Raw genomic sequence first — 25,773 nt, forward strand, 5'->3', positions numbered from 1 at the left:
CCCCCCCCCCCCCCCCCCCACTCTGTTTAATAGAAATATGGTTGCGTAGTCGAGCGAAACGCATCTCGTCGTTATCGAGTACGATACGGGTCCGGTCGCGTCGATCGCGATCGCTAGATTCCACGAGTCTCGCTGAATCGAACCTGAACATCTTTCGTGTCCCCGACCCGAGAGATATACTATGTATAGTAATAACTCGGGCCGCGTTGACGCGCACGAAAAAGATCGTATCCGGAACGAACTCGGTCGGTCCGGCGAACGAGTCGCGGGAACAATACGATCTTAACGGACGATTCGCTTCCCTCTTCCGCGGGGTTCGTAATTTATCTACGGATCGAAGTCACGCATCGCGCGTACACGAGAAAACCACGGCGTTCCGTCTGCTCGTAAAGAATTTTTACTTTCGACAAATTCCGACGGTCTGCCCCTGTTTCGTGCGGCGATCGACTTGGGACATCCTCGGGATACAATTTGCCGGGAATCTCGGTTCGCGATCGAAATCGATCCCGTTCGCCGGGCTCGATAATTCGCGGCTTTGCTCGAATCAGAGAATCTGCCCTCGAATTTGCAAATTGTACGAGATAGAACGATACGCATTGTAATACGGGGGACCGAGGTTTCTTCCTGCTGGCGCGTGTATCTCAAAGCGCTGCCGCGAACAACGCCGCTATTACGGCCTTTTCCCGTGTAATAAAATCGGGAATCGTGTCCAGAGCTGACTCGAGAAACGGGCGTTGCTGGAAGACGTAGCTGGAAGTATCGTTGCGTATTAGATCAATGAAACGTTCTCCATCTCCGTTCGAGGATCGGAGGAGAAAATGTTGGTCCGGCGATGATCGGAACTCACCTTCCTGCTTCTTCGCGGGGAGCCGCCACGCTAATAACCGAACGCGAGGAGAGATAAGCGTCGTACGAGCTTACGGGCACCCGTAATTACGCCGATTACGATTTATCGATCGGTCGGTATCGGCCAGACCCAACCGCAACCGCGTTGTACGGTGCGAGCCGCGACGATATCTAAATTGAATTTCCACCGAGAGTCGGTAGACAAGAGGGAACCTCTTTTTCGCGTTCCAGGGAAGATCGCCGAACACCGATCACAGGTCGATTCCCGCGGTCGATGTTACCCAACTAACATTTAAATTCGTCGAATTTAAACATTACGCGGTCCGCGTATTCGTTTAAGTAATCTCGATAAAAATGACAGAGAGGTAACGGATACGGAAAAGAAGAGCGACGAAGAGATTCGAATGACCAACACGTTTAGTCACAACGTAACTGTTAGCATAGATTTCTCCGTAACCAAACACCCTAATCTCAGCTTCAAATTTCTATACCCTGTTGTACTTCGTATCGTTCCTGACTCGCGATAGATTCTAAAGGCTCGCAAAAATCTCAGCAAATCAGAATTCAGTTATCATCGAAACAGTGCGGATCGTGACTGTACAAAATATAAATTCTTCAAAAGTTTCTTTTTACTGCGTCGAACATTTTCCTTGGCTCGGAGTCCAACACGAGTACTTGGTCGCGATCGCGTCGGTCCGTCAAACGGAGGCGCGTAATCGCGTCGACGGGTGGCAGAAGGAGGTGTCCGTCACTCCCACGAGCGCGATTAAGTGAATCAATTATGCCAATAAGGGAGGACGTCTGGCCGGGGGCCCGGGGGATTGGCGAACAATGCTGATCGAATTATAACCCTGTAGATATGACGCGAACGCGGGGTCGCGCGAGCCAGCGCGTGCATGCATGCACACCGATGTACAATGGATGGACACCGGTCGGATAAACGAAGAGAGGAAACGAGACCTGAGGGAAGAGGAGAGTCCAGCGCGCGACAGGGAGAGAGGCGAAGAGAAATATGCGGGTCGGTGAACTACGGGAAGGATGAAACACCGACCGGGTGGATGCTGCTCCTTGGATTTTTCTCCACTGAACGGGAGACTAGGAAAACGGGGTGCCGGTGTCGAAAGATCGCTAACCGAAGAAAACTTTATTCGACTATTTTGCATATCCTGAATAGGATATTCAGATCCGTAGATGATTACGGAGCAAAGAATAGCGGAAATCGTTGGCAAGTATGGATTCGGTTCGAGTGTAGAAATGTCCAAATTTGTCCATCCTTTCCTCGGCATGGAACACCAACATCGACCAACGACGAGACGTAGCTGCGTACTCGCGACTACCGTCGTCCTTCCTCGCCGTCCGAAACGCGAACCAGGGATCCGTTTAACGAACCGGAACGATTTCATACGAATAAAGCCGCGGCTCGTAAATAAAACGAACAATGTGCCGGGCAGCTTACGTTCTTGTTTCGCCGGGCTGCTATTCGCGGAGACGCGGACGGAAAAATGGCCGGGTTAGATGAACTGGATGGATGTTGCGGTTCGCGGCGCACCCGGCACGCAGTGACAGAGCGTTCGATTCGAGAGAAAGATAATCGAGGGAGCTCCGGGCAGACTCGTGCGCGAACCTTTGGCTGCTCGGTGTCAATTAAACCGACATAGGCGCGCTAGGCGTGCGAACTGACTGGAAAAACCACATCGCGTGGAAACGAGATATACCTACCAGCGGAGGATTCATCGCGGCGCGAGAACGAGAAATTACGCGCAATGAATGACTCACGAACGATCCGATCCGGTCCGGTCCGTCACGCGCTCAACTTAATTAACGATGGAACGATCGGCGAGTCGTTTCGACGAAATTTACCGTTTTGTTGTGTCACGTGTTTCATTCCCGATAGGTAAACATTCCATTACACGTTTCCGTCTCGCTATACATATAGTTTATTTAAATTGCGCCCGTCAGAAAAGAATACGCTATGACGCTGGAAAACAAAAGCCGATTCCGTAAAGATTCCGTAAAACCGGCACCATACGCGAAACGATCGATACCAAACCGGTGTTGGAAATCTTAATCATATTTTTGCTTTATCGCCTTGCCATCATCTCACTGTTTTCCTTCCACATTCTAAAACCTCGGACCTTCACTTTCCACCAGGTCTGTTCGTCATTCGGCCCATAAATTTCCCACTACCGAAAATCGATTTTCCCATGCCAACTCGTCAGATTCCTCCGAGTATTCAACCGTGCTGGCTACAGTATTTTCATGTTGGAACCTAGAGTTAGGAATTAAGAGCGTCTAATAAATAATTTATTAAAGTTATTCGTTTTAACTTCAATCGGGTTCTCCAACACCGTCACGTAATAAAGACGTTTACGATTTCCCGGAATATCGAATCGATCTTTCCAACATCTACAAATATACCACCGTCGTATATTCCATCTTATCAAAAATATCTCGTCTGTATAGGTATCGCGAATCGATAAAAAAACGTTTCAACGTTTCTTCGCGCGTGATCTTTTTATCGTGGCTCGTCGTTAAACCTGAGAGTATGAAACCTGGTTGCAGCGCGTTCGCGGCCTAAGCTCGCAGATGCACGCGATTGCTCGGATGCATGCGATATCGCGGTTGCGCGTGCTCAAGCCCGGAATCGCGGGAGTAGTTCTCCGCGTTCTTATGAATTCTGCAGCTGGACCATTCGTTAGGCCGGTTGACAAATTGTACGGTGTGCCAGCGATCGGTTATCTTTAGCTCCGTGGCGCGCACGACGCGTCGCGACTCGAGGTGCAACAGCTCGCGGTAATCTTCGCCGAGCGTTAACGCTTATGGCTGCACGAGTTATCGTACTCAAGGTCGTTCGATTACAGCTCGCGTTGCCCCGAACGTTCATTTCGACTCGATGGATGCCGAACGATCAATAAAAGAAACCACCTTGGACTCTTTACGTTGCATTTCCGTTGTGTATGTATACAAAGTATGAAATAAATGAAAATTTTATTTATTTTTTTATTATATATATATATATATATATATATATATATATATATATATAATAAAATATATTATATTATATATATTATAATATATATATTATAATATGGTCTAAAAGCAATGTTGATATAATTGTAATACAATTTAAATTTGACTCATTTGTAGTTTCTTGAATGTCCCCTAAGGGAAGACAGCAATACACTAACGATAACAACTAACACGAACCGCTTCTGAAACACCATCTTCCGGATCACGGTCGTGATCGAAGTTTAATTACAACTGCGATCGCGATTGTGTCATCACCGTGAAAAATCCCTGGTAGTGATTTTTCGCGCCGTTCCTAAGCGGAACAACGACGTCGACCGGTATTTTGTATATGTATTATATTTTTGAACCTACATGTTTACCTAAAGTGCGGCCCGCTGTAACGTTACGCGTGATCGAAGTGGTCCGTGAAACTGTTCGAGTCGGCCAGGCCTGGTTCAGAGCGTTTAGACCGATTCGATCGGTGGAACAAAAGTACGGTCGATCGTAACCCGAGTAATCCGTTAATTCCGCGCAATTCCGTGTATGATCGCGTGCGGCACGGCGCGGTGGACGGTATCTCGACCGGGGCGAAAACAAGAGCCGCATAAATCATTCCCAATCGATAGCGTCAAAATCGCGGTAAGGTCGTTCGTGCTCCCGCGGTTCTAGCTTCGTGCAGCCTCCGGTAACACGTTGCCACGACCGATCTTCCCGGTGCAACCGTGCCTCTTTATCAACGCGAAACGATCTCGTCTTCCTCGTGGCATTGTCCCGTAACACGTCCGCGTTGCGTTGCATTAACGAGCCTTTATTTCTGTTATAGAGCACGCGAGCCGCGATAATTAAACTCCACCGGCGAGAAAGTTTCCGGCCGATACGAAAATTACCGCTCGGCCTGCTACGAGTTCGAAGGAGACAGGTTTTAACCGAAAACGCGGATTGAATCGTCAGACGGATACTAATTTCGACTCGAGTGTTCCCGTTTGCTCGACGAAACCGCCTCGCGTCTGTGCTTCGATCCGATCGATAAAACCGACACCAGTCTCGTATTAAAATCGTGGCGTAATCTCGTACAGCGAATTAGCGACTCAACGCGTCACCCGTCCGTCGCTGTTTAGCCGTGCTCGGAGATACGCGCGTTATCGAAACAGACCATTCCAGCCTGTAAAACAGCTAATTACAGCACGGCCGGCCATTACTAATCAAAACTGGTTCCGCGAAGCAGGGATTATATTCTCCCTAGCTGATTTCGACCAAAACAATACTCGCTTTTGTCGCGAATGCCAACGAAAAAAAAAAAAAAAAAAAAGAATTAATTAATAATCACGAAAACGTGTTCGAAATGTCAAATTATTTCGACTAGCTTTCCTGTAACTACTTCATCGTTCGGGAATGGCCGAGCTGTGTTCATACGAACGAGTTAAATTTGATTCCGCGAGGCGACGCGGCGTGTAAGCACCGATATAGACGGTACTTTATAATGCGGTATCGATACGGTGTTATTTCCATCGCTATCGGAGCGATATCGACCGCGGAAGTTCGCAAACGAGGTCTTTAACTCGCCTTTGCTCGACCGAGCAAAAAGGATATTATCGAAGTAACGTTAACCGTCGAGTATCGCGACGACGCGCGACGCGATGAAGAGGATCGCGGCAGGCGCGTGGCCCTAGCGATCGACAAAAACGCCGGTATGTGTGTCGCATTGATCCCGAACAAGCACGACAAACGAGTCGCGTTCCATAAATCGTCGCCCGTTCGGTTTAAGTGGCGTGCGGTAAGTGGAGTACTGGGGCGAAAAAACTACCTCCCAGATCGCTCGATCTTCCGTGAGCATGTACGCGTGCGCGTGTGCACACTCCGATCCGTTAGATCGGAGAAACCTCCGATCGATCGACGCGTACGAGGAACGTGCACACCCTACCATCCACCTTCTTGTTCTTCTTCTTCTTCTTCTTCTTCTTCTTCTTATACTGCTTCTTCTTCTTCTTCTTCTTCTTCCTCTTCGTTTTCTCTGCTCCTCTCCAACTTTTTTCTTCGCGATCCTTCTCCTCGTGGCCTCGGCATGAAAATTGCAAAGCGTACGCAAAATATCTTTGTTGGTAGAAAAGTAAACGCGTGAATCCGATATCGGTCGACCGAGTACGGCCACGGTACGATTGCCTCGATTATGGTTCCTCTGTTATTCGGTGCTTTAAACCGTTATCGTTTAAACGTTTAAAAGTTAAGTAGCGACGACTTTTGATTACCCTTCCTGTGGCAATATCCGTATAAAGTCACCGACTTGAATTACGTTACAGTTATTAAAACATAGTGCCATAAAAAAAAAAAAAACAAATATTAAAGTCTTAGTCGAACGATCTACGAGCGAAACGACCCGGTGAATTTTGCGAAACGCGTACACGTCCTGCGAACGAAGATATTCCGCTTGGTGTCAGCCGAATGGAATTTTTCGGCGTAACTCGCGTAAAGAGAGTCCCCGTTGACAATTTCCACGTAGATTCGGATAACGGGAGAACGGACGACGATTATGTGGTCGGTAACGTTACCTCGAGAATTTCGGCCGCCTCTTACCGGATTCGTCGAACCTCTCGCTACGAACTCTTCGCTGAATGGTAATTTCGTCGCGACGAGCAGGCATTCGAACGCGATTCCAACGATTCGATCGATCGCTCCAGCGCGGCATGTCCGAACGAGTAACAACGTAAAGAACGCAAAGAACCATTCGAAAAGAATGGCGCCGATTTCCCGGTACCGAAATTCTGTTGGGGATTTTAATAAAAGAACAAGCGTTCGTTTCGTTAGGTCGTTCAGGTTCTCGCGGCGTTACGTGAGCCACGAGCGTGAGCCTTCGGATATACATTAATTCGTGATTTCCGTCGCACGTCGAAGGTTTCAACGAAACGCGAACGGGAGAAAGAGGAATAAAAGAACAGGCAGGACCCCGTGAGAAGCGTACGGTAAATCAAACGTGCACGTAACGTTTAAGGAAATTGCGTATTAAAGGTAATTAGAGTGAAACGAGGTAAAAGGGACAGAATATTGAGCGATTAAGAAGAAACGGCGCGTCGCGTCTTGGAAAAAAAGGGTAATTATCCGGCAAGGCCAGCGTTCGTTCGGGTGTAAATGTAAACGCGTCTCGATCGTTGAACCTCTTGCTCGAAGAAGAATAAGCGACGCGGCTAGCCGGCAGCCAAGAGTTTTACGAGGATTACGCCGACCCTTGATTAGCAGACCGGCATCGACGGCACCGAGAGGTCGGGATCATTCTTCGTTAACGCTTTAACGATTGTTCCATCCGCATCGGAGACGACCTCGATTTTACTTGGCAAATTTTTATATAGCCTGCGTACCTATCTTTATTACACCGCGTAAAGCTTACGATCGCGTGCTGCTTCCTACCGTTCGTTCTCGAATCAACGATCGAATCGACAATCGCGATGAAAAATATAAATCTTCCCGCTTATATTCTCCTTTACGAGACGGGTATGATTTAACGCAACCGGTTCGAGAAGCTGCGCCCGAAGAGGCAAGTATTCTCCGACTGGGTCGAGGGAGGGAGATTTATCGACCGAGTCCAACGATCTCGATCTCTCATTGATACGAGGAGAAGCGAAAGCTTTCAGTCGAGGACGCGGCTATTAATTTACAGCAACGGTTGCTCTGCGGTTCACCGAGAAGAAGGAGCACGAAAGCGACCTCGACCTTACCTCCATACCTACTTACAGTCTAGGCCAGGGTTTCGCGGTCCTCCGTCGCAGAAAACGAGCCCGAACCATCGTCGATCTGGCGAATACGATTTAACGCGAAGCGAGTCGCGAAAGCTTCCCAGATAACCATTACAAAACTTGCGACGTTACCACGGTCCAATCGTTGCTTCGATTTAACGTCGGATGAAACGTTTAGGCCGATCGCACAAGGGCGCAACTGATCAGTTTCGAACCACTCCGAAACTACAATAGTTGCACGCGACCGTGGATTTAGGTAAAACAAAGACAGTGGAGTATGTAAAACAAAGAGCGCAAACGGTTTGCAACGCTAATTTCAAATCGGTTGCGCCCGTGTTCATTCGGCCTAACGATAATCGAATTCGCTGCAAATTCGAGGAGGTGTTTTTTCGCGCGATCGAAAGAAAGAAATTCGAGCACGAGGAGTTTAACCCAGCCGTTTGAATAAACGGCACAGGTGGTAGAATCACGAGGAGGGGGATGCCGGTCGTTTGAAATTCACGAGAACACGTCCAGTGGGTCTTCGGGTCAGCGAAGTAAGTCAAGCATCGGTGGATGTGATCGAGCAACGCTAACGGTGCCGTTCCCGAAAGGACACCCGACTGGTTTATCGATCGAACTGGCTGCAGAAACTTCCGCGGAACCAAGGACCCCGGTCCACGGTCCATCTCTCCGACGTTACCTCTCGAAATTCGCGAATCCTTCGATCCACGACTACAGCGACAACCTCGAATCGTATTTCGTACGTTCGTTCGTTCGTTTATTTAAAGCGCGTAACTTATTATGCAAAGTTATTACTAGACTGCGGACTTTTACGCAAAATAAAATCTTGGCAAACGTACTTGTAACAATTGAACCTGAATAGAAACTTATTTTACTCTGCCAATATTGTAATAGGAACTTTACTCTCGATATCTTTTATATTCTTGCATACTGTGTGCATTTTGTAGTTTCTTGCGCATTCAAATTCCCTATAAATGCATAAAAATCTGCAGACTAGTTGTTACACTACTGCTTACTTAGTACTAGCTTGTTTCCATTCTTCTCATCATCGTCTTACGTGACTCCTGCGTTATTTTAATGCCGTTTGCAGTATCTCTTAATTCTCATCTATTGGGGCCCGCTTCTCATCCATCGCCGCCCCAAACACACCTCTACAGCCCCTGAGGGTGTATTTTGTACGGTGCACCGTTTCCTATGCTTCCTCGATCGATCGACGTCTAAACCTAACCGGTCGTATGCGAATTCCGGTGATACGACACATTTGTCAATTCGATCGTTCGCGTTACGCCGCGACTGGTTATTAATCGCCTGGTTGTCGATCCATGCGCGCTCGATTATCACCGGCCAGATGTACAATTGTATGCACATATTGTACGTACATACGAACGTCGTATCGTTCCTACGGCGATCTTATCGAAAATCACGAATGTCGATGCCACGCTCAACTAAATAATCGTTGACTGACAGGAGTAGATCGTGAAACGAGTCGAACGGGTTGGCGTATTAATAGCATGCGTAAACCTGGATAATACTAATAACCATGTAGGTACATATGTATATGCCCTGTCGTTAGGAACGCGACGGAATTTGCTTCTACCGCGTTATTTCTTTGTCAACGAGTTCTTTTTTCCTGAAACGTGACGCACCGATGCCAGTCGTGCTACCAGTTTGTCAGTCGATGTCACGCGTACGCTATACGTAACCGCGACAGCCAATGGATAAACGGCTGTCCTCGCGTATACGTGATCTCACTCTTACCGTTTAGGTTTCAATTTCGTGACGTATTTTCGTCGCGAACGTTACTTTTTCCCAACGTTCGAGGCGATTCGTTCGATCGCGACTCGTTCACGGATGAGAAAAGAAAGTAGGACGCTAACGAGGCATTCGTATCATTTCATCCGCAGCAATCACGTTCATTTTTCACCCTCTGTGTCTTCGTCTTTCTCTCTCGTCGCCATCGCGGTCATGGAAATCTCGAACGTATCTTTTTCTCGTGCACGATTAGCAAAGTCAGCTGGACGGGTAGACCGAAAGGGTGGACTCGTTAATAACGGCCGCGGGAAACGAATCTTGAATTATGAATACACGAGCGGGGACCGTTTCGCCGCAATCGCGGCGAATTTATAACTGAAATCCGAGCCTGGAGCGAGTACCGTTTCGACCACGGAACTACGTATCGCGTTGTTCGTGGTAATGCTAATTCATGTCCGCTCGGCGAACCGCGATCCATATAGTACATTCTCTCTGTTTTATCAAATCTTGTACAGGTTCTCCCATTTATCGCGAGCGTTTCAATTTCAGCTGATTCAATTCGACCAACAAGTTCTTCACAAGAGCCAATTATTCGTACTCGACGATTAAATCGAGACGAGCGATTCGACGTTCGCCCGAATCGTCCGATCGATGACGAATCTCATCGCGGATCGCGGCAAAAATCGAATCGGAAAAGCGCCGTGACTCGTCGACATCGCGAATCCGATCTCTGCCGGTTGTACTAGATTCCCCGATACGTTCCATTAAACCCGGCACGAGGCCTCATTGTGCGAACGAAACAGCCCGTACGTGACCAACGGCAAACATCGCCGCTGAAAGAGATACACTATACAATGCCCGAAACGAGTATTCGTCTACATTCGTCTACGAACGGATTACCGATACCCGTTCGTCGTCCAACGACAGATTCGAGAAACGTACCGCGAACGAACAACGAAACAAAGAGAATTCGGCGTGCGATCGAAATAGAAAAAAAAAAAAAAATCGACGCCGGAGATCGCGACCACGATTCGTTCGCGGTTTAATGAATAATTTACGTACCTCGGGAGTCGCGCAAGTACGCCGGCAAGCGCACCACGAGGAAACCGTTCCGATCGCATCTGCCGTGCGTGCTCTGTAACCGATGGTGCGCGCCGCGCGCGGCGGATACCTTTCCACTTAGCATAAAATCGTACTCACGCATCTTCCTTGCCGCGATTTACTCAGCAGTCTGTTCGACTTTCGCGCAAGGGTTACAACTGGAAGCTATTACGCGACGCAAACTTAGCGATGGAAGCGAGCGTATCGCGAACGAGTACGGTCGAATCGTACAGGGTGACGCGGCGACTCGGTCCGCAGCACTTTCCACTGCTTTCCGCGCTTTTCCACTCGCGTTCGACCGTTTGAACGTTTCGACGAGGCGCGTTCTCATCGTGGGAAATTCAGTTGGAATCGACGCGTTCAAATGGCGAATAACAGTGCCATCGTGAACGTGTTAATCGCGAAACCGAGTAAAAATCCAACGACACGACGCGGTACGTGGAAACGGTATGGCAAGCAACGCGTTTTGTCACAGTGCGAGATAACCAGCCTAGGTTCGTTTCGGTGTCACGAAACCAGGCTGTACAAATACTTTCTAAGCGTTTTCGTGTAACGGTAACCGACGGTTGCTCGATTGTTGTTAATAAGCGGAGGACTACCCGCGCTTTTAATCGCAGCAATTCAGACACGCGCCAAGGTAACTGAATTTCCTTTCGAATACCACCGAACAGGATCTCTGACCGAGCGATTGTCCGTTATACATACAATTACAACAAGGCAACGCGCTAATTGGCACGCGTACATTGCCTTCCACTTTTCCGGAGATGACGACCGAATGCAAAGGTGTCGGCGGCGCTGGTGCAACGTAATCGAGCGTAATTATCCAAGTCCGAGCCGTGAGACGAATTAACGATGCGACGACAAACTAACCGGGGATTCGAACGAGACCTCGATATTCCGTTTCTTAACACATTAAGAACCGCAACGAAATCTCTAAGACACATGCCTGGGACCGCGCGTTTTTTCGAGGGGTTATTTCGATCCATCCGTAACAGACGGAATGCGCGACACGAGAAAATTCGTGAACGGTTCTTAACGCGTTAACGAAACTTTGTCGTTAAGAGTGTCTTCCGCAATTATATTTTTTGTGTTACTTTCCAACACGCATAAGGAAGACCTGACACCCCGCGCCGAAGCGTTCTCAACCGTGAAAATCTGTTTCATAGTCGACGGAACGACGACGGGCATCGCGAAGTACAAGCCAGTGAGCATACGTACCCTTTCGCCCTTTTTCACCCGCGAAGCAAGTATCGTTTCGTCGATTCCATCCGCGAACGCGCGTCGGTTTCCCGAGGGATGGTGCAACGAGGAACCGGGTCACGAGAATTCGTACGCTCCGAGAAGTGGATGAACCGACGCCGTAACGCTTTTAGAGGATCATCGTTTATTAAGACGTTTCGTGATACCCGAACGACCACTTCGGACCGTTTCGGGTAATAAACGAACTCGATGAACCGCACGGTGTTATATAATACGAATAACGATATAACCTTGACGAAAATGTCGAAAGTGGATCTATCGATGCGACCGCATCGCTCGAGAGGACGAAGGAATGCAGAACTTGGAGAGGAAGAGGAAGCGACTCGACCTCGTGCACGAGCCGTCGCGAGCATGCGAGAGATTAAAACGAAAAAACCATCGGTCCTTTCTTCTTTTTCCGTCCCCCTTTCGTTGAAAGAGCATCGCACTTGGCCGCGTAGAGATACCGGCTCTCTGTGGAGAATTCAATGGGCGCTCCGACCAAAGCCATTTGCCGAGAAAAAGAGAAAAAGGGAGAGCCTGGATGTCGATACAGAAGGTGACGTTTTTGTTACTTCTCATTCGCGACACCTACGCGACCTACGCGCGCGATGCCTAATCGAAAGCACCGATCAAGCTAATCGAGTGTTTATCGTTTCACGAGATGATTAACCTAAATACTCCGAGTTAGAAAGCATAGAGATTTCACGGTCGTTAAATCCGATCTCTACGCTTTTAGATATACTCGGACCGAACCGTTTTCGCCCGGGTAAAGAATTTTCGACGGTCCTCGTCTACTTTTCGGAAAACTAGGTTACCGTACGTACGCGTCAGTGAAACGTTTCCCGTTGGCCCTTTGAACTTTCCCGTCGGTTAACCGACCCACTTGGACCTGATCGATCCCGTCCGATTTAATAAAGCGTCCCGTCGATTCGACGATATTTTTCTATCTTTCATTCTTACGAATCGAATCACGAATTCTTACTTTTCGAACGAATCGAAACTCTTTAACCGTTCAATTGCTAAGCAATTGTTTGCAAGAACGCACGAAAACTGCGAGACGTATCTTGAGTTGATGTCAAAGACACGCTGAAACTCGCAAAAGCGCTGCGTCGCGGTTTTCGAAGACAAACGAACGCAGCGGTTTCGCACCGCGTAGCAGTGAAACGGTTAATATTTTTATCGAGCGAACTACTTGAGCCCGATTATCTATCATCCATTACGCATTCGCAGAGGGATTCGAAGGGAACGAATCCGCTGGCCGTGGTCGGTCGAGCGGTGTAACGAATGGAGCTTCCTCGTCTGTCGGTGTACCGCGTCGAGTTCGTTTGTTTCTCAATTAGCCGACCGTGAAACCGTTGAAATTAGCCGCAGCAGACGGGAACGAATCGTCGATCAATATCTCGGGGCCGGATGATCTATACCGCGTAACAGGCCGTTTTATCGTCGAAAAACCATCATCGCGTCCGAGAGGACGCGAGAAGCGGGTGAATGGTTTCGGTCGGCCTTCAGCAAGGTCGACAATCGTTGTCAGAGTCGCGTTTGAAATTTGTCGAGCACCGGTACGTGGAATTTGTCCGTTTAGTTGGTTATCGCGACATTCGGTGGTCGAAAATGGTCCGGATGAGAGAGATGAGACGAGTGGTACGAAACGCTGGAAAGGCGCAACGGCGCGGCGCCGGAACGTAAAGGAGGTTGCGACCTGTTGCGAGTGTTGCGACTTTCACCGGAGCGGAACGATTGCATCGCGGCGCGATCGTGATCGGTTGGCGCGGCGAGCTTAAAAGCGATACCGACCTTGAAGGCAACACAGCAGGACGATCCCGATGACGAGGGAGACGTGACGGTGCATCCTTGGTAAACGTCGACGGAGATCCGTTCGGATGTAATAGCTTCTTCTTGGCCACGATCGTGAAACCAGCGGGACAGCGTTTTACGAAGAGACAACTTTCTCGGAGCGCAGTAGGCGGACGTCTGCGTGCGATTATCTTATTGCGTGGACGTTCGTGGTCTCGCCACCGGCACCGGGTCGTTAAGGAGGATAAGGCCGAAGGCGCGCGCGGAATAGATGTTCTCGGAGAAGGAGAGAGGAGAGATGGTGACGAGCGCCGTGAGGAGGAAGGAGAGAGGAGGAAACGTGCCCTCTTCGACCTCTTTCGTCCTTCGAGGTCCACGAACGACTGAGGCGCACGAAGCGACGTCGGTCCGGCTATAGCCTCCCCTTCCTACTTTCACGTGGCGTGCTCCCGTTTCCAGTGCAGCCACGGAGTACGGACCGGAGTGCCTCTCCACGGGCCATTTACCATTACCATCGTCGTCGACGACGCTCGGTCAAACGAGGGGGGCCTTCAGCTGGACAAGCGTGAAGGAACGAGGGGGAACAAGCCTGAAAACCAACTCTGATCCGGAGATCGAAGAACCCACCGTTTCTAGGCCAACTCTTTCTCCTCCTCTTCCTCTTCCTCCTCCTCCTCCTCCTCCTCCTCCTCCTCCTCCTCCTCCTGTTTCACCACCAGAAAGACGTCTTATTCTTCTTCGTCGACCTCTTCTTCGGCGGGCACGCGGAAACGGCATGCGGCCTTTCTGATCGCGACTTCTTCGACTTTCGAGGGGTGTAGCATCAAGCCAAGGAAACGATCCTCACGATCCATTAACGTCAACGCGACGATATGATTCCTGGAAAAGAAAAGAAATGAATTTAATCGATCGAAACGAATTTCGATTTCCTCGTCGGAAAATAGACCGTCTAGATACGCGAGACCGAACCAAAACGACCGAACGAATCCTCCGCGAAGAACCTGATTGAGAAAGTTAGCCGATTAACGAACGCGGAATATTCCCGGCTTGTTCGCGAGGATCGAACACCGGACGGCTCCGTTCCCGCGGTGACGGACTCATCGATTTACATTTCAGCGGGTGCACTTTCTAATCGAACGATCACCCGGGGAATTTTCTTGCTACCGACAGCGACATTAGTCTCGTTTCCTACTTACATTCTAACCGCTAATTTCACGTGCAAACGGAGTCGCGCATTCACGGCGAGGAGAAACAACTATAAAGCGGCCACGTTCTCTCGTATCGCGTCCCACGAACCGGCCGATTAATTATCCTAGATGGGCGATACTCTCGTCGACCCGTAACGATACCGTCCAAACGTTCGGTTCGACTTTGAACAATGGCTTTTATTCTGATTTCGATACATGTTTGTCGAGTCTTAATCTGCATAGAAACGCAAAGGGTCAACGGTCGACCGCGAAAGAAAATAGTTTTTCGTCTCCCTCGGTAAAAACGTCGACGATGATATCGACGATCTCGTTTAGGTCCCTTTCTACGAACGAAACGTACTCCGTGGGCCGATATTTCCATTTTTATCGGACGTGTCGATCGGAATTGGTTCACCTCGCGTTGTACACTTTCTTGGTATTCGACGAAATCGCTCTCGGTGCTCTAGTTTCGGTCGGTCTAATGTTCGAACGGGGACTAAAAAACACCGACATCGCCGGTTGTTAGGCACGAAAGTGTGGCAGTGGCCCGAGGGAAGAAGAGGCCAAACGCGCGGTGGAACCGCTCGCTCCGGTGCTGTTGCAGGTGCAATCGAACCCGAACCTCTCGATGGTGCACCGATCGACCAAGGCCGGAGGGGATCGTTCGTCAACGTCAACCATCGGAGTATCCGCCGCGAAACGCAAGCGTCTACGCTACATATCAGCCTTCTCTCCCGCGGACTACGCCGTTAACCCACTTGCGCCGGCTAACGCGGTTATTTTGCCTAAACTTGCTTCGACGCCGTGTATTCCCTCCATTCCACAGAAACCATCCCCACCACTGGGCGGGTATACCCCTCGAGGGGTCCTGGAGTTCGATCGCCGAGTAACGTAACATGATCTGGGATCGGATATCTCGACGAGACAATGCTAACGCAACAACAAAACTCACCGATATGCCCCTGGTGTTTTCGCTCCGTCCTCTTCTTTATTCGCTGTCCTTCTCTACGTTCCAAGCACCACGGTAAACATCAGAAAATACAGGGTGTCTCAAAAATGTTGTAACACATTGAAAGGGGTGGTTCGCGAGGTGATTTGAAACAACTTTTTCCTTAGCGAAAATGTTGTTGGAGGTTTCGTTAAGGAGATATTAACAGAAAACCCCGACCAATCAGCGGGCGCACCATTGACATACTCGCGCTCTGATAGGTCGAGGAGCGCGTAGCCTACGCTAAGGAAAAAGTTATTTCAAATCACCTCCCGAACCACCTCTTTCAAGGTGTTACAACATTTTTGGGACACCCTGTATAAACGCGCGTGCAGAGATGGGCAAAACCCTAGGCTACGAATAAATCTGAAGTTTGTCGATATGTTTGTCTCGTTTCTTCTTTTAAACATTTTCCAAAGAAGGAAACGAGACAAACAAATCGACGAACTTCCGACTTATTCCAAGTCTAGGATTTCGCCCTTCACTGCGCACGTGTTCGGTCCCGAAACCCTTTCCTCGAATCGTATTCGCTTCTACTCGACGCGGAGTCGTTCAGCACCAGCGACGGGGCTGATTCGATTACCTACGACGATATTTATGATTCTAGATTCTAGCACCGTTAAACCAGGACGAACAACAGCCGAGAACCGATCGCGACGCAAAGATTATTAATAATTTCACCGTCTCGAGTTTTCATTTATCGAGAACGAGCGCGTACCGTCGAATGTCAAGTTGCCGCGCCTACTTCCGGTTGATGGCACGACTCGGTCGTATTTTATATGCGATCGCGTCGATTGGAATCGCGGAAAACGATAAGGGACTCGATCGCTGGCCGAAAAATAGTCGATTTCATTTTCTGTTTCGGTAACTAGATATTCGAGACAATGATTCGAGAATTTGTACTTGACGCTGGGGATGATTGGGGATGATTGTCGCGTATCGATGTAGACGGAATCCGTTTAGATTCCGTTGTCGCGAACGCGTTTTATTTGTCCTTATCCCTGAAGATTTATCCACGGCGAGCCATAATCGACGATGGCGGAGGATTTTCGATTCGAGGGACTATACGCGCCGGATCGCGATACAGCCGACGACAATAGTTGCGTACGCGTACCGCGACAGAGGAGAATATATATCTCGTACGTGTCCCGTTCGACGGGAAAAATGTTTACGCGGTCGAGAATGTACGAGCGACGAGGAAAGCAAACGGGGAGAGAGAAATGAAGGGAATCGGCTGGACCAACGAGACCGAAGCGGCCGTGTATACCACGCGAACCGAGAATCAGCAATTTCCATGTATTAAATAAACATTTCGCCGCTGTCAAAGCAAAGTATTGCTGCGCGGTATAGTACGCCGTGTTCGCAACCATACAGGGGAACTCGTAAGGTATGTAACCCGGACAAAGCGACTGCTATTTTTTTTCCCTTTTCTATTTAATAAACGACAACCATAGGGCTCTTTCATGCCTAATGCGTCCCTCTATTTACAACTATGACATACAAACGTACGATGTACGTTTCACACGTGCGCAATTTATAATTTAGAAATTATCCAACTGATTTGTATAATATCTTATGGACCCCGGTCACTTTTTCGCTTCTCGCAATAAATTCTGAGTACACGATACGTATCGCATTATAATTTTCGATTTGTATCTACAGTGAAATTAAAATTAAATCATAAATGTGGATGCTTTTAAATAATTATAATTAACAACTACCATTCAAACATGTCATTTAACGGTGAACAATTTGAATTCATTTTTTACCGCCAAGCAGCGCCATCGGTGGGAAAACGCCCAAGTTTGTGGTGAAAATAGTTCCTACTATTGCTGCTAGATGACACCACTGACTAAATAGTGATTTGTACTGGTGGCGCCATCGGTGGGAAAACGCCCAAGTTTGTTGTAAAGTTAGTTTGTATCGTTGACGCTAGATGGCGACTGCAATTTTTTTTAAATAACGCCATCTATTAGTACAAATAGGAACTATTCGAGGACAAACCTGAGCATTTTCCCACCGATGGCACCACTTGCTGCACTTAGCAGCTCACTGAACGGTAATCAATTAGTTCGGCTTATTCACCGCTAGATGGCGATAACAATCGCGTGTCCATGAATCGCGCGAAGATACGAATACATTGATGCAAAATTAAATTGTTTTTTTAATTGATAGAAATTATCCCTTTTAATGTCTATTTAGATAATAATTGATGCAAACACATAAACTATATGGCACAATAATTTAATACATGGTTTACAATTCCTTATAAAAATACAATAGGGTGAACAGCTGAAATATATTTATTATATATATATTCGTTATGTCCTCTAAAAACGATTTTGAACATAGAAAATGCTGAATGTACTTAGTGTTAAATAAATATATATATATGGATATACATCTATGTGTGTTTTGGTCTTAACTTTGGTAACTAGTCACCACCATGGCTTATACTTGAATAACAAAAAACAAAATTAAAGTTCGTCAGAATTTTTAAGAAACTTTAACCATAAAACATTTAAAAAATTACTACTAAGATTCATAACCATTCGGATTACTCTGTTGCCATTTCCACGTATCTATACCTGTAATAAATTTAAAAATTAATAAAAACCATCGATAACTAACTCCTAATACAGCAACTTACACATATCATCTATATTTCTACTGGCTTGCCAATTTAATTCCTTTTTAGCTATACTAGCATCTGCATAACTGGCAGATATATCTCCTGGTCTACGTTCAACTATCTTGTATGGTATTTTTCGACCCGATGCCTTTTCAAATGCACGTATAACTTCAAGTACCGAATAACCCTTTCCGGTACCTAAATTGATTGCTTTAAACCCAGTTGGATTTCGAGATTTTTGATAAATCATTGCTTTCACGTGACCTAGTGCCAAGTCCATGATATGAATATAATCGCGAACACCTAGAAATTTAACACGAAACAATCGATAGTTCGCTAATTAGAACTGAATATAACCTTAAATATCCGTAAAGCCAAACTTCTTCTTTGAGTTTTTTGTTTCGGAAAAGTAATTTTGTCTAGCTACATACCTGTTCCGTCAGGGGTATCGTAATCATTGCCATAAACATACAGCATTTCTCTTTTCCCGACGGATACTTGAGCAATGTATGGCATTAAATTATTTGGTATACCATTTGGATTTTCTCCTATTTGCCCGGAAGGATGAGCTCCAACTGGATTGAAATATCTTAGAGATATAACAGACCATGCCTAAAAATTCGTTTATAACAAATATTTAATTTGTATTGTCAACCAAATATAAAAGAAACAATGTTACCTTATCTGAACTACATAAGTCTTTTAAAATTTCTTCAACCATGTATTTTGTCTTTCCATATGGATTTGTACAATTTCCAGTAATCATATCTTCGACTAATGGGAGTTTTTCAGGAGTTCCATAAACAGTGGCACTACTTGAATAAATTAAGTGCTTTACATTGTACTCTGTCATAACTTCTAACAGATTTAAGGTTCCAGTGACATTTGTTTTGTAGTATTCTAGTGGTTTTGCACAAGATTCACCCACAGCTTTCAAAGCAGCAAAATGTATGACACAATAAAAAGTATACTAAAATACAAGTAATAATTGATATTTCAAGTATATATTTCTAGTATATATAATTAACTCTTGATAAAATTTGTAATGGTACCTTTTTAAATACATCTCTCAATTCATTTACATTTGTTATATCACAACCAATAAATGTAATTTTTTTGTTTGTTAATTTTTCAACTCTCAACAAACATTCTGGTTTTGTATCATTGTTTCCTACAAATGAAAGATAGAACTATAATCCTATAATGCAATTTTGAACTATGGAGAGGAATGTACACTATAGGGAATAACTGAATGTTACAGGTACAAGTATTACAGAATTTATGCAAAAGTAGGCTTGATAAATATTAGTTCAATTTTATTTCAATGTAAGACAAAGTTACTTTAATGATTTTTGTTGTACAACTATATAATAATATTTTTAAAAATCATTGACATCGTAGATATGTATCCTGTTATTGTATTGTTACAATTAGGTTTGTTACACCTCACCTTTATAAGCATTACTACAGTTGTCTATTACCACCACCCTAAAATCTGCTTGTATTAGTTCTAATACAGTATGAGAACCGATGTAACCAGCACCGCCCGTCACCAGTACATCCCCAGATTCACTTGCCATTGTTTTTTCGTGCTGTTCTAATTGTTATTTCTAACATAATATTCTATAATTATTGTGCTTTAACTTAACAGAAGAAAATTAATACGTTAGAGAATGTGCAATGCTAAAGGCATGCTAACAGTTCAACATACAAGAAAACAGATCTAAAGAAATACTTTGTAAATATTGGCTGTTTAAAATTGTTTCACATTTTACATATAAATCGTGTCAGGTAATAAACATTGTTACATATATACAATTTATAATTAAATTCCAACAAAATGTAGATTCTGAACAAGATTTAACTGTAGTATTATTTATTTATACAAACGGTTATACACATTTATTGTAGAATATATAAATATAAACATGATATAATATTAACACACAGAAAAATTACATATGGATATATAAGAAAAGATTAGTATTGTACCTTGATGTTTGACAAAGTTTGACACGTAAGCAATTAACCTCACTTATCAGCGGCACAAGACACACGCCGCACAACGCACAAGGTATACTACAGTGTTCCAACATCATCGTCAAACATCGATAACAATATCTGTATTCCGTGATAAAGTTATGTAATACTAACACGTCGGCATAGGTGCTTCAAATACTTTTATAAGCAAGTACATTAATAATTGAATGACAAATGACCTATAAATGTGATTAAAAATAATCGAGTATCTTCATGTTTTAATTTTCTCGCATGATATTTAATACCTGAAATTTTAATAAACTACGTTACAACTGTTTAATAATAATTACACGTGTACAAAGTTTTGATAAGTGATATTCAAAGTTGCACATAATTGTAATCGTGAGTTCGTCCTTACTACTAACGTCTTGACTGAACTGGTCTTGACTTAAAAAGTATATGTGCAATGTCTTCGCAGGTTTAGTGCACCTCTATTCAGAAGTGACGGACGTAATCAAATTTATATAAATAATAAATATGAGCAAACGTAGATTATAAATATAATAATTTATTTAGAATGTAAAATATGTGCTATAGAAGTAGAACTTGAGGACCTCTGGCGTGCGCTTCTCTGACTTATGGGCTTATGTCATATCAGTGCATATTAGCTTCAAGTTTCAATGGACAATGCACGATGTTGATGCCAGCACTACAGAGAAATCAAGAGAAACCGGTAACGGCTTACATTAAAATACTCGATCAATTTTTCGCGTAATATAAGTAATCGCATATTTTTCGATCGCATCATCGAAAAAAATGGCTTCCGGCAAAAGCACCAGAGAGGTTCTATTGTCTCTCATCGATGACATCGAACTCATAACAAAGTAAGGCATGAATGATCTACGAATATTCGAAATTATCGTACCAAACAATTTTATTTTATTTTTGTGGATTTTATATTGCTTTAGAGAAATGATAGAAAACACCATTGCTCAAAAACAGCTGAAACTGTCGAGCGAGGTACACGCTCAGCTGACTGATTTATTGATTGCTAAAGACGATGAATTAAAAATGACTTTGAAACGTGCGGCTGAACAAGCGAAAATTAATTTAAAAATGGAGGCATTAAAAGTTGAGGTAGAGAGACAGGATCAAGACATTCGGCAACTGCAGCGGCAACTGAAAGAAGCAGAACAAATTCTAGCCACTGCAATTTATCAAGCAAAACAGAAGTTGCAATCTATTGCTCGTGCCAATAAAAAGCCAGTTCCTTCAGAGGAACTTATTAAATATGCACATAGAATAAGTGCATCGAACGCTATTTGTGCACCACTTACATGGCAACAAGGAGATCCTAGGAGACCATATCCCACGGGTGAATTTCTACTACTTGTGTTTTTTGTCCATTTCTACCTAAGCATCGAATAAGTCTGAGCGTGCTTGTAGATATTGAAATGAGATTGGGATATCTTGGACGATTAAGCGATCTTCCTTTGAATGGACAGATGTTAGGTTCTCATCCTGGAATATCATCTGATTTGCATAGAGCTGGACATCCTGTGGGTGGTATGATAACAAAACAATTCTACTAGTAGTAGTATATCAAATTTTATTTCAATGGCATAAGTGTACATTGATATAATTTTTTCAGAACCACCAGTGTCACAGGCCAATCAATTTGCATGGCATCCCTCTGGTGAAATACATATGTCGGTGAGCGGCCAAGGGAGCGTCGCTATGAATACTCACAAACAGGAAACAGAGGATGTGGAAGTTATGTCCACAGATTCGTCGAGTAGTTCTTCCAGTGACTCTCAATGATTATCTGTTTGCAATGATAGATCATGGACTGAACTTTGTTTACTTATTATTAAATATTTATAAAAGACGTAACAGAAGAAATAAATTTTGTACAAACATCTAACAACTTCTAAGCGTTTAAGTTATCGCAATATATACATCATACTTTCCGTATTATTTTTTAATTTTTGTTGCAAGCATATTACATGGACATCAGAAGAATATCTGGTAGAAAATTATGCAGAGATTGATAAGTGTAGTAATACATTTCGGGATTCGACTAAAATGAAAAATAATGCGTTAGTATCGAACGTGAAATTTTAGATTAAAAAACATGCATCTTTTCTTACCAATTGCACTTCGTCTTTAAAATTTGCTTTTTGAAATAAAATATTTTGATCTGTGAACACGAGACCAAACAGTTCACAATCTGCTCGAATCTTTTCTATATCTTTATACAATAAAACTTTTTGTAATTTTAGTCCTGGGAATGTAAATACTTTACTATTATATCCTGAGCTCATGATTTTTAATGCTGTTCTGAAATATTTTATAATATATTTTAATTATTAGACAAATCAGATGTTTGTCGCGCTTAAAATACCTTCTTATAATTTGTATGTTAATCATAGCTGCAAAAATGAGTAAGGGAGAGAGTTGTTGAATCAATGAGCACACACGCACGTAATTTTTTAAATACCAGGCGAACGATATTTTCATTGAGAGTTGGATATTTGAGTTTCTTCTGTAAAAATTGTGAGAATTGTAAAGGTGAAAAAACATTGTATATTAATTACACCATTTTTATACCTTAAATCAGACGACAAGCTCAATGCTCTTTTTAAAGTTTCGGTATTACCCATATTTAAAAGAATGTACAATGCTTCCATTTCTTGACGATTATCATTCAAGCTTAGTTTTTGCATACACCTATCGAGATCCAGAGAATCTGGCTTGTCATTCTGTTCCTTTTTGTCGTATAAGACAAGCAGAGATGTTATGCATTCGGTTAGGTGTTGATTATTAATTTTTGGATTAAACTCAGAGATACTTCGATCACACAATCTGCAATTTTTCAATCTGTTCTGCTCTGTCGTATGATATATTCTCCAATTCTGCATAAAATATATGATCGTACCTTTGGGCAGAATAAACAAGAAATCGAACTATCGGTTCAAAAATTTGTATACTTGTAAGGACATCGATTCTCTGAATTCCAGCATCTTGCCTCACCGATCTCAGACGGTCAAAGATAAAATCGTACACTACTACCCAGTCAACATCTGTTCTTGTAGCTATTCTGAAATACGGTGCCGAGTTCTATCGAGAGTGATTTATTTAAATTCGCGTAGCAAAAGAAATCATGATTTAAAGCGCACTTAGTAAACAAATATCTAATCGTTGATAATAATACAGGTGCAGGACGTAGTTGATCCGGATCGGTCATATTTACTCCAGCTGCTGGACGACTGAAACATTTTACAACTTTCGTTGGATCGGCCTTCGGTCGTTTACTATTTGCCGTCTTTACACTCTCGTCAATTTCGAATATATGCAGTAAACCTTCTTTCTCTCTTCTAAGTTTCCAACACGATAGAGATTAAAATTATCTTATTATACCTCTACATATGTATTTCAGAACTAAACTATGATAAGTGTAAATTATAACCTACATCCAACATTCCTTCTCTGGACACATCGACAAACATGTTCCTTTTATGATATCTGTCATTTTGTAACATTCAATAAACCAATGTACCGTTAAAATATGTCAAACTTAATGTCCATATTACATTCTCTTTATAAACGATTACTGTTGCCAGGAGTCAACTAACTTCATGCATATGACTTCGCGTTACCAGTTACGTGCATGTATGTATTTACGTATGATACTAGCGTGATATTTCGATAAAGGATATTACCTACGTAGTCAATTTGTGTACGCATTTGTATACATATATACGTATACTTAAGGTTTTGGAAGAGTATATTTACACTTCATCCGAGAAGAAAAAATCTGTAAACATAACCACGTGGCTTGCATCAGAAATTTATTAGTTCGCTCTGTCTCCGTTCAGGAGTGTATCATAATCATAAATCGAAACACATCAACGGAAAGGAAATTGATTAGCTCTACGAAATAAAGGGTAGGAAAATTTGACGTGGCTTTTGATAAGCTGGTATACGATATTATTTTATTTAATTTCTTTGGATATTTTCTTTTATCGACTCTTTTGCCGTGGAACCGTAATTATTGCACACGAATAGTAACTTGCATAACTTTGATCGAATCAAAGCGCCTCTTCGTGTTGGTCTTGTCCCTGTTGTGTATACAGGGTGTCCCAAAAATGTTGTAACAGCTTGAAAGGGATGGTTCGGGAGGTGATTTGAAGCAACTTTTTCCTTACCAAAAATGTTGTCCGAGGCTTCGTTGAGAAGATATTAACGGAAAACACTGACCAATCAGAGCGCGAGTATACCGGTGGAGCGGCCGCGGTAGCGTATGAGCGAAGCCGGCTGAGCGCGTAGCCTACGCTCCAACGGTATCCGCGCGCTCTGATTGGTCACTGTTTTCCGTTAATATCTCCTCAACGAAGCCTCGGACAACATTTTCGCTAAGGAAAAAGTTGTTTCAAATCACCTCCCGAACCACTCCTTTCAAGATGTTACAACATTTTTGGGACACCCTGTAGACACGTGGTTTTATTTACATACCTTTCTTCGCGCTGAGCGAGGTGTAAGTAAGTACACACGTGTTCATTTATCTTGGAGATGTACACATGTACTATAGGTAATTTAGATATCACATAGACGCGAAATGCGAGATTTACCTTGCTAGTATAAATTCTTTCAAACGATGACCTTCATCGCGTTATTTCTGTTTGCTTTTTATAGTGAGAGCAGTTTCGTTCGTCGACGATATCTTAAATCAGAGGTAACTAAAACAACAACGATCTCCTCGCAACTGTGCGAAGAACATTTTTTTTATAACGTGCATACAGCGGCGGATTCGGTTATCAGAGCCTAGAGATAATACCGTGACAGTATTTTTATACGATCCAGAAAATTCGTGTATATTTTAATAAGGTGTCAGGAGTCACTGAAAGTGATCGAGGGGAACGTTCTTGCGCGTCCTTGTGGTTTGCACGATACCTGTTGCGTTGTCATCTTCGTCGACACCGTTATTGCGAGAAGGTTGTTGATCTTACGTAAACTATCGTCCGTCTTTTTCTATCTTCTTTTATCGCTTGCCCTATCTTCAAAGAATTACTTTTCTCCTCTCGCAGTTTCGAATCACGGTTCCCGTCTAGACGAAGTTTAACTATTTAAATCTGCAAGTACGTTTTCAACGTGTTACGACAGAAAAAGTTATTTCATTACTTTACAATTTTTCATCATTTTCTCCATGTTTATTGTTCCATCGACGTTGATTCTTTCTTGCCTAAACATCGTTTCGAATGACGTGCACAGGTGCGCGACACACGGCGATGTCAAAAATCGTTTTCGTAAACATTTGTCCAGTTTCCTAAGCGGCCTTGATCATTTATTCCGTTTCGAAAACCAGCGTCCGGTACTCGATTAAACGTTAGAAAATCTCTTCGCCCCGATCGAGGTAAGAGGATGCGCAATTATGCTGGATTGCGAGAGCTCTTTGATGCTATTTATAAAAAAAAAAAAAAAAAAAAAAAAAAAAAAAAAAAAAAAAAAAAA

The 25,773-nt window shown here is 44.1% G+C and overlaps 4 protein-coding genes across 8 annotated transcripts in view; 1 reads left to right on the top strand and 3 right to left on the bottom strand.

Moving 5' to 3' along the window:
* Nucleotides 1-14,148, bottom strand: part of LOC128889195 (agrin) — a 20,188-nt gene extending 6,040 nt beyond the window's left edge. Inside the window, exon 1 of the mRNA XM_054146604.1 lies at nt 13,476-14,148. Within this exon, the coding sequence (XP_054002579.1) occupies nt 13,476-13,530 (55 nt within the window). The 5' untranslated portion in view covers nt 13,531-14,148. The remainder of the gene's footprint in view (nt 1-13,475) is intronic.
* Nucleotides 14,149-17,878: 3,730 nt separating this feature from the next.
* LOC128889904 (UDP-glucose 4-epimerase-like) lies at nt 17,879-20,409 on the bottom strand. 2 transcript variants are annotated; one of them, XM_054147972.1, is made up of 7 exons: nt 20,275-20,409; nt 19,733-19,892; nt 19,335-19,453; nt 18,962-19,252; nt 18,714-18,894; nt 18,301-18,585; nt 17,879-18,238 (listed from the first exon to the last, which is right to left on the bottom strand). In XM_054147972.1, exons 2-7 carry the CDS (start codon nt 19,860-19,862, stop codon nt 18,186-18,188), a joined length of 1,059 nt encoding a protein of 352 aa, XP_054003947.1. In that variant the 5' UTR covers nt 19,863-19,892; nt 20,275-20,409; the 3' UTR covers nt 17,879-18,185. The 2 variants fall into 2 exon arrangements, with proteins under 2 accessions (XP_054003947.1, XP_054003949.1); XM_054147974.1 differs by having other exon boundaries at nt 19,733-19,925; nt 20,275-20,393.
* Nucleotides 20,410-21,004: 595 nt separating this feature from the next.
* LOC128889905 (mediator of RNA polymerase II transcription subunit 4) lies at nt 21,005-22,203 on the top strand. Its single transcript, XM_054147975.1, has 4 exons — nt 21,005-21,146; nt 21,231-21,637; nt 21,709-21,828; nt 21,914-22,203. The coding sequence occupies exons 1-4, from the start codon at nt 21,079-21,081 to the stop codon at nt 22,081-22,083; spliced, it is 765 nt and encodes a 254-aa protein (XP_054003950.1). The 5' UTR covers nt 21,005-21,078; the 3' UTR covers nt 22,084-22,203.
* Nucleotides 22,204-22,213: 10 nt separating this feature from the next.
* Nucleotides 22,214-24,085, bottom strand: LOC128889906 (germinal-center associated nuclear protein). 4 transcript variants are annotated; one of them, XM_054147978.1, is made up of 7 exons: nt 23,985-24,085; nt 23,442-23,639; nt 23,201-23,362; nt 22,873-23,127; nt 22,667-22,807; nt 22,413-22,602; nt 22,214-22,342 (listed from the first exon to the last, which is right to left on the bottom strand). In XM_054147978.1, the coding sequence occupies exons 2-7, from the start codon at nt 23,507-23,509 to the stop codon at nt 22,265-22,267; spliced, it is 894 nt and encodes a 297-aa protein (XP_054003953.1). In that variant the 5' UTR covers nt 23,510-23,639; nt 23,985-24,085; the 3' UTR covers nt 22,214-22,264. The 4 variants fall into 4 exon arrangements, with proteins under 4 accessions (XP_054003953.1, XP_054003954.1, XP_054003952.1 ...); XM_054147979.1 differs by having other exon boundaries at nt 23,442-23,531; nt 23,985-24,084; XM_054147977.1 differs by lacking the exon at nt 23,985-24,085 and adding an exon at nt 23,736-23,974 and having other exon boundaries at nt 23,442-23,531.
* Between the last annotated feature and the right edge of the window lie 1,688 nt (nt 24,086-25,773).

The sequence above is a fragment of the Hylaeus anthracinus genome, unplaced genomic scaffold (genome assembly GCF_026225885.1).
Source record: "Hylaeus anthracinus isolate JK02 unplaced genomic scaffold, UHH_iyHylAnth1.0_haploid 11997, whole genome shotgun sequence".
Classification (NCBI taxonomy): domain Eukaryota; kingdom Metazoa; phylum Arthropoda; class Insecta; order Hymenoptera; family Colletidae; genus Hylaeus; species Hylaeus anthracinus.

Coding starts and splice junctions, on each gene's coding strand:
- LOC128889906 (XM_054147976.1), bottom strand. CDS start 23,794: ATGACAGATATCATAAAAGGAACATGTTTGTCGATGTGTCCAGAGAAG. Junction 23,640..23,735: donor CCAGAGAAGGAATGTTGGAT/GTAGGTTATAAT, acceptor TTGGAAACTTAG/AAGAGAGAAAGAAGGTTTAC. Junction 22,603..22,666: donor AACATACAAATTATAAGAAG/GTATTTTAAGCG, acceptor AAAATATTTCAG/AACAGCATTAAAAATCATGA.
- LOC128889904 (XM_054147972.1), bottom strand. CDS start 19,862: ATGGCAAGTGAATCTGGGGATGTACTGGTGACGGGCGGTGCTGGTTAC. Junction 19,253..19,334: donor TGAGAGATGTATTTAAAAAG/GTACCATTACAA, acceptor CTTGTATTTTAG/TATACTTTTTATTGTGTCAT. Junction 18,586..18,713: donor CGATACCCCTGACGGAACAG/GTATGTAGCTAG, acceptor TTAAATTTCTAG/GTGTTCGCGATTATATTCAT.
- LOC128889905 (XM_054147975.1), top strand. CDS start 21,079: ATGGCTTCCGGCAAAAGCACCAGAGAGGTTCTATTGTCTCTCATCGAT. Junction 21,147..21,230: donor GACATCGAACTCATAACAAA/GTAAGGCATGAA, acceptor ATATTGCTTTAG/AGAAATGATAGAAAACACCA. Junction 21,638..21,708: donor TAGGAGACCATATCCCACGG/GTGAATTTCTAC, acceptor GCGTGCTTGTAG/ATATTGAAATGAGATTGGGA.